The sequence below is a fragment of the Pyxicephalus adspersus genome, chromosome 3 (assembly GCF_032062135.1).
Source record: "Pyxicephalus adspersus chromosome 3, UCB_Pads_2.0, whole genome shotgun sequence".
Classification (NCBI taxonomy): domain Eukaryota; kingdom Metazoa; phylum Chordata; class Amphibia; order Anura; family Pyxicephalidae; genus Pyxicephalus; species Pyxicephalus adspersus.
The window spans coordinates 46,018,810-46,030,986 of NC_092860.1; the positions used below are offsets into that span (position 1 = coordinate 46,018,810).

Consider the following 12,177-nt stretch of genomic DNA (forward strand, 5'->3'; position numbering starts at 1 on the left):
TCTGTGTACCAGGCATGGCATAATAGAATCCAACAACAAACAAATTCTAAAACCAGCAGGTCAATCTCTATCCACATTAACAGTCCACAAAATAAACATTAGAATAAACATAAGAATAAACATCAATTGATATTGCTAATACTATTTAAAAAAAACAACAAACACTTTATTATGCATACACACTCATATAGTTGAACTCCAGCCTTCTCTTTAGTCTTACACAGTTGTAGATGCTACGCTGCTGTATTGAAATAGTTTTCTCCTATTTATCTGCATAGTGTAAATTTCTCAGTGTGTGCATTAAAAGCTGCAGCAAGTCAGATAGAGTTTTCTCTTATCTTGGCTTGAGGATATCTAGCATCATCTAGCCAATTTCTTCCCAGTCTAACTGTACTTAAACTACCTGTTTCATTCATCAGGTTTTAGTTCTTTCAATCGTTGAAGCTCAGCATCATGTGGCTGGTACATTGGATTGATACTTCGCATGCAAATGCAGCCTGTCTAGAAATGGTGGACTGACTTCCCATCAAGGTATTTCGATATTTGTCCTTCCAATAACCAACCCTTTACCTGCAGGCTGTGGGTTCCTGATAAAAGTACTGAGGCAGGAAGCTATGAACAGCATTCTGCTTTCCCTGCCACCAGTCTTGATCTGCCAGCATTGAATAAAGAAGCACAGAGACAATGGTGATGACCAGTCACTGGGTCTAAAATAAACAAAAAAGTTTCAACTCCAAGCTGGAGTAATGTATAGAGATACTGGGATTTTTAAGGTACTACTATAAAATATAAATATTTATTATTACACAATATTTATATAGCGCCATCATATTATGCAGCGCTGTACATTGTCCATAGTCACGTCACTAGCTGTCCCTCAAAGGGGTTTACAATCTAATGACCCTACCATAGTCATTTGTCCTTAATACAGTATAAGGTCAATTTTGGGGGGTAGCCAATTAACCTAACTGCATGTTTTAATGGAATGTGGGAGGAAACCTACGCAAACACGAGGAGACCCAGCAAACTCCATGCACATAGTGTCCTGGCCAAGATTCGAACCCAGGACCTAGTGCTGCAAAGGCCAGAGTGCTAACCACTGACATAACATACAAATCACTATAAAGATGATATAAATTAAAATTTCATATTTATTTACCAATTCCTAAAATCCAACACTCTCTCACTCTCACTTTACACTCTCTTGAGTCAACAGCTGTTCTTGAGAAGTCACATTACAACTGTTGGAAATCTACAGCAGATACAAAAGACTCAAATAACTAGAAGACACAGGCTTTAGTATTCTAGTGTGCACATTTGGGCCTGCACATCAAACAACTTGCAGATGGCAGCTTTGATTTTTCAACGTCTGCTAGAAAAATGGCAGCTGTAAGCAAACTGCAATTCTATCCATTTTTTACAATGAATAATTTATTTATACCATCTCCATTTTAGCTAAAGAATTTTCCTATTTTATCAGAACAGCTAAAGCAAAAATTGCAGATTTGTATATTATCCTTCATGATCGCTCTCCTACTGTTTGTTCTGTGCCAACATTTTATTATACCATATAGCCTAAAATAAGTTTCCGGGCAACCCTTCAAATTATTGAGCTAACTTGTGCATCCAGTAAAAAGTACTTTAAATGCTACAGCCTATATTACTAAGATATATTAGACAATTGTGTGGCAACAGTAAACTTTGACCTTAAACCTACTGAACACCTTTGGAATTCCATTGTGAGTCAGGTCAGCATCATTACTTGACTTCACAAATGCTATTTTGTCTGAAAAGGCAAAATTACTATCAATCCCAAACAATGCTTATGCTGTTTGGAATTGGTCCCAACAAGCTTATATGAATGTGATGATCAAGGAAACACCAATTTTTTGTCACATATCACATATCATAGGAATGATGAGGTTCAAGGATGATGTTCAAGTCAATCACAGCTTGGGTTTCTGGAGAAGTTTAGGAGTTTGTTGTTCACCAGGTTTGTAACCTAATGTTAGCATTCACAAACAGCAAACGTAAATGAGGTTTTCATGGTAACAACAGTCTCTCAGTCAGTTCTTTACCTTGCCAAACCCTTTGTAATTGGTGGTTGCCAGGACTGGTTCTGTTCCTAAGAATCTCCAGGCCAAAGGGAAAACTTCCAATTTTGTACTGTAGGGAGCTGTACTTGGGCATTTACTAGGCATTTACTGTTTGCAAAATTTTGTGATGCTAAAATAAAGAAAATTGTATATCCAGAAAGAAATGTTTAGACATCCAGCATACATAGAATAGGTAATGTGCCCTTTGAGTATGCCAGTGAAGAATAAACATTTTAGTGTAATCTGAAATTCCTTTATAAGTACAGAGTTCAAAACTATTATCCTCAGTTTCCAGAAGTGCTAAAAACCACTCAAGTAGCCTACTAGTCAGCTGTCCACATAAAAAATCTAATTCCCATGCATATGATTGATTTTTCAAAGGGACAACACTTAATGATTGATTATGTTAACTCAACATTTACTTTTCTAAATAACTAGCTCCTATTCTTTTTTTTTTGTAAACCAACTCTCTTGTTTGCTTACTGAGCTGCCTTTAAGATTCATGCAGGTTTAGAAACAAGAACTAGGATACAGGAAAGACCATGCAACCTGAACTTTAGTGAGATGTTTTACTGCAGGCTTCAGGTGCTGAACGTGAAAAAATGGTGCCTTCGGCTAAACCCAATCCGAATAAAAAAGTATAACAATACAAAGGAACTTAAATACACACGGTGAAAAAAATTAATAAACAGTAATTCAAATAACTTCTTGTTACAAGCAATGTCTACAGAGAAGCAGCCCTAAAGGCATAACACATTGAACTTTGAGGCAGATGATGTAATGGAGTGGGGAATATTTTCTTGGAATACTTTGGGCCCCTTAGTACCAACTGAGCATTGTTTAAATGCCAAAGCCTACCTTTATGTTGTTGCTGACTATGTCCATTTCTTTATGCCATCACAAATCTCAAATCATCTCAAACTGGTTTGTTGAATATGGCAATAAATTCACAGTACTCAAATGGACCGCAGACAATAGGTTCACTTTACTCAAATGGACAGTAGATCTCAATCCAATATTGCAGCTTTGGTATGTGGTGGAATGGAAGATTGGCATTAGAGATGCGCAGCCAACAAAAATGCAGCAACTGCCTAATGCTATCATGTCAATGGACCAAAACCCCTGAAAGATGTTTCCAGCACCTTGCTGAACCTGTGTTCCAAAAAATGAGGGCAGTTCTTAGGGCAAAAGGGGGTTCAAACTAGTACTACCAAGGCGCACCTAATAAAGCACACCTTTGTGGGATTTTCTAGTTTAACTTTACTTTGTTGGCACAAGATGTCTGATATTGTACTTTTTTTTTTGGGTATTCCACTGAGCAGAAGCACATGAACAAAACCCTGTCTTGGGTTTGTTCAGCAGCATGTAAGATGCTATTGGTAATATTTGAAAAAACAAAAAATCATTGTTATAACCTTTTAAAATTACTGTTCCAGAGCTTTGCAAAATAACTTGCAAAAGTGGCATATAATTCTATATTTTCACAAAAAAAATTGTATTTGAAAATTTAGCATGTTTGCAGTAAATTGATCAATGGACTGTCTGTTTTTGTAAAGCTAATCTTCATACTTACTTACTTACTTAAGTCATATCAACTTACTGATGCATTCTCCAAAAAAATGTATTTACAGAATTCTAGGTCTAGGGTCAAATAAATTATTTTGATTACCTCTGGCACAGAGGACAGCCTTTCTCTTTTTTATGTGGCAAAGTTCCTGGCCCCTAAAGCTGAAGTAATAATTAAAAATACTTCTATATGTATTTTGGAAAGAATCAGTGAATTGGCTGCAAATAAAGCAGCATGGTGGAGATTTTTGAAACTTGAGCGAAGGTTAGTCTTAAGGCCTGTACGCATATCAAACTTCTGTTGTTGGAAATTATCTTTCATGGTAGTCAATTGGAGGTATTTATCCCATTGACCACCATGCTAATGTAGTGCAACTCTGTATTTAGTAATTATGGAAGGGGTTCCCAGAAGACCGCAAAGTTATTTCAAGAGTTCCCTCATGTTAAAAAGGTCAAGAAAGGCTGCACGCTACATTCTGTTGTGTTACACAATTATCTAGCGGGAGTACGTATGAGTCAGCACTCCTTTTGATGCTTCATAGTGATGTCAGACAAATTTCAGATTACTGTTGCTGAAAACTGGTAGTTTCCTGTGACAGATGAAGGAACAAGTGCTGTGTAGATAAAGCCATTTTTATTTTATGGAAAGGGGAAGGAAGTCAAGTTGCTGATGTCATTTATGGCAAGTTTTCTCCAAAGACTGGCTCAATGATTTTGGTAAGGTAAGTTGGCATATCCGATTTCATATTTAAAATCTACCACCGATAGCTTAATGGATAGTAGTCAGCAGTACTTATGTTAGCAACAGTGGACTATGGCTGGGTAGAGACAGGGAATGGCATAACAAGAACCCTTATGGCAGGATTACTTGATCAAATGTATATATGATTTTAGTGATTGAGCCTACAGATATTATTACATAGAAAATTGAGAGCCTTATTTATCCAATGTAACTCTGAAAAAAGCAATTTTAATGTTTCCAACACTTAGCACATACCGAAAATACAGAAGAAGAATTTTAAGTTGTGTGTGTCGCTCTTACCATGTCCTCACTAATATTTGTGTGAGCACAGACATGGCATGGCTTTTATTGACGCCCTATAATTTCTAAGAAGAGCTGGAATAGGCACAAGTAATTTATAGTGAAAGGAAATCTGCACAAAGTGTCTGCAATTCTGATCTAAGCCAGGTAATAACTGAAACACCTGTCCCTGACTCCCCATTGATATCTCCTGACATTTTAATGTCATGACAACTCTGAAATGTAGTGTTTTTACATACTTCATTGACAATTGTTTTATGCTACACAGTACTTTAGTAAACTAAATGTTCAGTTTGGATTTTTTACTTTAGTTAGCAAAGTCCTTTGTCAGGTGGTTTGGTTAGTGACAGAGATAGGCTGACCAATATGTTGGTAGAGATCCCTTTATATTTGAATCTTAGATGAACCTAAAATGTTGCATCTTTAAACTTTACCAGGATGACAATTCCATTTGATCTGTAGTAAAATATTACATTTAAACCCTTCCTACACAAAGTGAAAACAGGTATTATTCCCTGGGGATCAGGGTTGTACAAAATGGAAGACAGAAGTTCCCTAATACTTCTAAATTGGTGATCAGAAACTCAGGGATGGTTTACAAGTAAAACCTAGGTATTAAAAAAACTTTATCTTACGTTTGATTCAACTGGGATACAGAGTCTGATTTTTTAAAGCTCTTTAAAGCTGGAGAAGATACACCTTTATTCGTGAAGCTAGATGATCCAGCAAACCTGGAATGGATCTGGTCCAGGATGGAAAACATTTCCTAACAAATAATCCAGCTTTACTGATGAAAGTGTATCCTCTCCAGCCTTGGTGAGCTTTATTAAATCAGGCCCAGTGTATTCACTAAGCAAAGCCAGCATTCTCCTTGTATTTCTGATCTTTTCAGAACAGTTTATATGTTGAACCTGGGTATACTTTGAATATCCAATCAGGTTTAGGTGGAAAAAAAACTGCTAGGACATTATTGATTATTCAAAGCCATGAACAGCTCCTATTATTGTTCCACTAGCAATCTGCAAATGAGCAAAGAATTTCATTATTTGCAGCTTAACCTATGATCCAGGTGTAGACGGGTTTTTCTCTGCCACCAGGATTTACCAGCATATTGGTCTGCTACATTGTAATAAACTACGTCCTAAATATTGCTGTGTCAGGTAAAGTCACTAGCAGGGAGCATTGCTAACTAATGTTTCTCTACTACACCTCTATAAGTACTGATATTTACTCCTCTTTAAACTATTCATCTCCGGGTTCTGTAGGACGCCAGCGGACTGAGATTTAAACTGCGTAGCAATCTGTCCAATCCAAGTTCAATGACTTGCACATTTTTGGTAGGCCTTAGTCTTGGTGGCCTATGAAAAATGAGAGATTTACAAGTTTTGCAAGTGAGAATTCGCTCCCCAATACTCTCTTACATTTCCTATATCTGTGCCCTTCCTATTTCTGATGTACACATAGGTTAAAAAAGTTTAAAGAGCCATAAAATGCTGTATTTCAGGGTTTAGGTAAAAGTTTACTGATTAGTTTAATGACTTACCGATCCTTCTATATATATGATAAAAAAAACAAGCAGTTATTTTTTTAATTTACTATAGGAAATCTTTACAAAGATGCTCAATGTTCTGATATTAGGCCATATTACCTATAAATAATATAATCCGAAACATGCATGTAATAAAAAAATAATAATCAGAATCAAGCTCGGACAAAAACTCAGTCACAAGTTATATTTAACATTATTTTACAGTTTTCTGCCAATCATTTGAACACAAGATAATCATTGCTCTTGTTATGCTAACTAATAAAAGCTTCCTGCCTACATCTTTTAACCAAATGAATCTCATTCTAGAAATGTTACAATCAGAAAACGGTAAACAAAAACTAAAGAAGCAACGGATTATTAAGAAGTAATGAAGTAAAAACAAAATGAACATGTATCATGATTTTAGATATCATTTTAAAACCTAACTTCTGTAGTTATATAATTTATATACTACTGTAGGGCTGGCCATACACAGACATTGTACATTTGTACTAATATTAGTGAAGCTTTAGATTCCACAAAAACATTTACCTCTAATTGTGATTTTATATTATGACCTGGTTGTACTAAAAAAGTAACTATATATGTGGCAAACCCATCTACCCTTACCATATGTTATCCCCTAGCTTATCAAGTGGCTAAATGTTATCTTTCACCATCACTAGAGAATAATAGGCCATATAGGATTGACAAAGGAAGAAACTATTCCACATGTGCATACGTATCTTAGCTACACATATACATGTGCACAGTGTGTATACACAACTATACACGTATGCAAAGGTATATATATATATATATATATATATATATTCATTAGATTATGTTTTTTAAATATTTAAAACATGTACTGTGAGTTACCATTATTTTAATCATTTTCCAAGATCATAGTAAAAATCTAAGGGAAATTACATAAACTAGTACTAAATAATCTAAATATGCTGTAAAATATTAAACAAAATCTATTTCTAAGTTATTAAAACACTTTTAAATATAAGGAGCCATTTTAGCAGTGTAATTGTAGTTTTCACAACTAAATAAAAAAATGAATATCTAAAGCGTGTCAAAGTTAAATGACATTCACATGAAAATATACAAAATGTACATATAACATACAATATAGGGCTATATGTTAAAAAAACAAACTTTAAATCAGTCTTTCTTCAACAGTTAAAGTGCATAGCCATGACCAAGCCACAAGATGAAGCAATTGAAACAAACCTTTGGGGAGTCTCTCTGCAAAGCCAAAAGCAGCCACCGTGAAGATAGGGAGAAGTGGAATGTATGGTAAATCTTTCATGATTAATTCACAAAAAAGCTGGCTTCTTCAGGAACAATTCCAAGCTTGTTTCATTTTAAGCCCTGGTTTGCTCAAGTCCTGCAAACTAATGACTGTTTGTGCAACAGGCCCTGCCGGATCTAAGTATATTCAGGAATTCTGTGACTTGGCTCCAGTGATGGACATGGCCAGCTGGTGTACATCTACTTAGGTCAATGCAAGTACGCAGGGCTCAGAAAACAAGAGAAAGCAAATCTGCCTAGAATCCTTTTTAGTTGAAATGTTTGATGTACTAAACTGGCAGGCTACACATCACAGTTTTTTGGACCAGAAGTAAGGTGATGTATTAATACATTTTAGATATATTCTTTCAATTTGCAGTATATATAAAAATGTATATCAGTTGCACCAACAGTACAAAACTGGTCCTCATTTTATAACATATACTTATTTGAATATTGATTAATATGGAATTGGAAACATTTTAAATGTACTATGTTTTGAACATTTTTCTTTGCCTATTTACCATATACAGGATAACTGTATGAGTGTCCTGCATCCATTTTTTTTCTATGCTATAAAGTGCAATTTGATATTCTGTTCAGTTGTATTCATCCCTATTCAAAAGACACAGCTGAATGAAAAAAAGAAGGGATCCCCCCCAGCACCCTTGCTCTATTTTACACTGCTTTGTATGAGGTTTCAATTAGAAAGATGCAGTACAAAAGTGTGCAGCTACTGCTTGGCTCCCATAATTTTGCAGTGCTTTGCAAACATAGTGACTTGGAGCAACTTGTATTAATTTTTTATTTCTAAAAAAAAGACATATTAAGTAGCATAAAGATGACTTGATGTGGTTATATTACATCTGCAAATACCTCCCTCATTCCTCCACTAATATAACACATAGGAAATATGTGAACCATCCCCTCAATTTGTGGTATATATAATATATGAATGGCCCATAACACAATTTCCTGTACAAATGGGAATTCAAATATAGATAGTAGTTTTATAAAATACAACTGTATTACGGATGAAGAGAATACACTTTCATCAGTGAAGCTTGGTGATCCAGCAAACCTGGAATGGATCTGGTCCAGGATTCAAAATATTTGCTAGCAAATAGCTTTGAAGAAATCAATTCCAGGTTTGCTTGATCATCCAGCTTCACTGATGAAAGTGTAGCCTTTCCAACCTTGGAGAGCTTTCATAAATCAAGCTCTATGTATCGGATGTTTTGGCATTCTGCACATGTGCAGTATGTGTGTATGTGCTGTGGATACATCTGCACACATATATGTACATGCGTAGTGTGTAAGTTTTGCTGTACTGCACATGTGCGCACGTCATCATGTAGTGTTTGTACCTTTATATATTTCACTTAAGAAATATCCAATCAGGTAACCTATCATACTACATGGAATAGGCAGATATAATACTAGGGTTACATGTACAAACATATGATGAACACACATGGAGGTATCCAGTATCAGGAACTAGAAGAAGGCTTAACTCGTGAATTACTCAGGGATAACATTTACAGATAACACCATGTGGAGTATAGTGTGCACATGGCATAAACAGGAAGATGAACACACATGCTCAGAGAGGAAGAGAAAACCACAGAGAAACAATAATGCAGTATAGCAGAACAGCATACAAAATGTAAATTAGCAAATATGAACAGCACCACCTATTAACCATTGTAGGTAATACACAATATTTGAAGCGTACCTAAACTCAACATTTTTACTTTACATAGAAGGGTAGACAACCCTTCCAAATAAGCCTGAAGGCTGTTACATATCCCAACATAATGAACCTCTTAGCTATAATTGAAACTTCACCACGTGCTGGAAGTCATCTCATTTATTGCACAATGTGATTCTAATAGGATAACTGCCAACAAGAAGGTAAAATTGGCAGTCACATGGTTTAGTGACATTTCAGACCCATGGTTTACCGCAGTGTTTTGCCACAGGCTTAATTGTGGTCCCCACCACTTCCATTTAGGTGAATGAGAATGTAGAAACAAGTCACTTTCATCCACATGGTTTCTTTTCTTTCTCAAGAGGAAGAACTGCACAACATGAGTTTGCTATGTGCCAAGGAGCAGCCGTCCGCACAGTATTTCATGATAGGGGCCCTAAGCACCTATGAAGTCCTATGCTGAGAAGGATTGTATAATCAGACTTATTATGTTACACATTAGTTTGATTTGTTTGTGCCTGTTTCACTACTGGATTCTGAATGGTATCTAAAACATTTAAGAATGGTCTTTAGAAAGACAAATATCCTAAAAAATATCTATGAAGTTTTAATAATATGGTGACTGCTTTAATTTTTTCAGGCTTTTTTCCAGTGATTATACACTTAAGGGCTTATTTATAAAACAGTGAACATTCATTAAACATACGGTATATTGGAGAACTTAGGAATGGTGTGAGTTACACTAACTGTATCCAGGCGAAATTATTATTTTAGCATTCAAAAGTTGACCAAATCAATTCTTATATATTATTTTTTATAAATCCTGGTTTCTGAATGCTGATAACATGGCAGGAGGCAGCACAAACTCCAGTAGAATTGTCAGCCCCCTTTGCAAAGCAACCTCCACAATCTACAAGCATTAGTAGTTATTCTGGTACTTCCTCAGATGTCCTTGCCATGTCAACCTGAAGGAAGTGCCACACATTGCCTAAAGCATGCCAGTCACCAATAACTACTTCCTGTTCACCATGCAATCCTCTAACAAGCTTCATTTGCTAAACTGAGACCTGCTATAAAGGGGAATTGGGTATGAAATCCAGGACAGAAATACCGCGCCACCGGACATTCCAGCTCTGTTTCATTCCACATATAGTCCAGGCTTTTGTAAGGGGGAAAGTGATTATAGATGAAACATCTTATAAAATATTATCTAATAGGAAGGGAGATAGCTTACAGGAGTTTTAATAATTCCCAAAGAGAACAAACTTTACATAGTGTGGTGGTCATTGGGAAGAATGCTCAATGCTCATGGCAATGATAACAAAGCACAGTGTAATGTTTGAGTAAAATAACACAAAACAATCTGTTAAATAAGCAAACCACTATTGTTTCCTTTTCACTAATTTTAATTACTTGAGAGTGGAAAGTGGAACTTTACAGCCATTGAAGCATATATACAGGAAAGACTTAGACAATACATATAAATTGCAAAGAGGTTAATCATTATTCAGTAGAGACCTATGGAAGCAAATAAATTGATTGAAACATGCACCGAATGAGAGATTACTGGTTAAAAATCCATACATGTCTTCTTTGCAAAGTAGGCATAGGAACATTAAGGAGAAGCAAAAAAAGGGGCTTCCATAAGTCTCCTCTTTTTATTTTTTTTCCTCTTTGTCTGACAATAGATCTATGTTTCCATATATGCTGTATATATTGAGTTACATGATTGCAGACTTTGATTACACTGGGGAACGCAATTTTTGTTAGATCTTACACTTTTTTTTACAAATTTTTGGGTGGTGAATCCAGAAGTGACTCCAGTTTTTGCTGTCACATCCAGTTCTTATGATACAGGGTACCCTCCATTTTTGTCAAAAAACAGGCAAATTGTACATACAATGAAAAAATTATGAAATAATAACTTGAAAGTACTGTTTATTTAAATTTCTTTTGTTCATACAAAGCATTTATTGTTACTCTATGACATTTTTTTACAGTAAAACATTTGAAAATAATTGGGTAAAGTAAAAATTTATGCTTATAGCTTTTCCTGGAGTGTTTAGTGTTAGGACAATCCCGCCAGGTGCTCCAACAATAGTCAACCATCATATGTACATCCCATCTACCCTGATATCGTCCTTCCATGACCTTCAATTCTTGGTGGAATCGTTCACCTTGCTCATCACTGACTGCACCATGGTTTTCCGGATAGATAGAAAGATGCCTATGCGGAAAATGCACCTTTTTGCCCTTATTTCAACCAACCATTTTGTAGCTCTCCAAGAGTTTCTGGACAATTTCTGTGTAATTATTTGCTCATGTGTTTCCAAGAAATTCCTTGACGATGGCTTTGAATGATAACCAAGCATTGTTTTCGACTTCTGACATTGTCCTGATCAAATGTTCATCTTTGATGAGCTGCCGAATCTGTGGACTATTAAACATACCAGCCTATATTTTTTCAAAGGACAGGCTATGGAATGCCAAAATGAGGTACTTGAAACAGTCTCCTTCAATTGGCAAAGTTTTAACGACCTGCTTCATCAGACCCAGTTTCATGTGCAAAGGCGGGAAGATGATATTCTTTCTATCAACAAGTGGCTCATGTAGAATGTTTGGATCACCTGGTTTTAGGGCAGACCTTGGAGGCCAATTCCTTTCCACCCAATGCCTCTCACAAGCTTTGCTGTCCCACATGCACAGATAACAGGGATACTTGGTGTATGCATGTTGCTGACCAAGAAGAAAGCATACCATTTAAAGGTCAACACAGATGACCCAATCGTGTTGGTGATATTTTGCAACAACTCAATGACTCTCTTTATGCATATTCTTCAAAAAGAGAAACTGAATGGCCAATTGGGACTGACCCAAAGATGTTGCCATAGTGAAGGAGGACACACTTAAAGCTCCGCTTTGAGCTATCGAT

The 12,177-nt window shown here is 35.9% G+C and overlaps 1 protein-coding gene across 1 annotated transcript in view; it reads right to left on the reverse strand.

The window, feature by feature from the left end:
- The window catches only part of MUSK (muscle associated receptor tyrosine kinase), a 74,407-nt gene extending 66,756 nt beyond the window's left edge, over positions 1-7,651 (reverse strand). Inside the window, exon 1 of the mRNA XM_072404439.1 lies at positions 7,475-7,651. Within this exon, the coding sequence (XP_072260540.1) occupies positions 7,475-7,553 (79 nt within the window). The 5' untranslated portion in view covers positions 7,554-7,651. The remainder of the gene's footprint in view (positions 1-7,474) is intronic.
- Between the last annotated feature and the right edge of the window lie 4,526 nt (positions 7,652-12,177).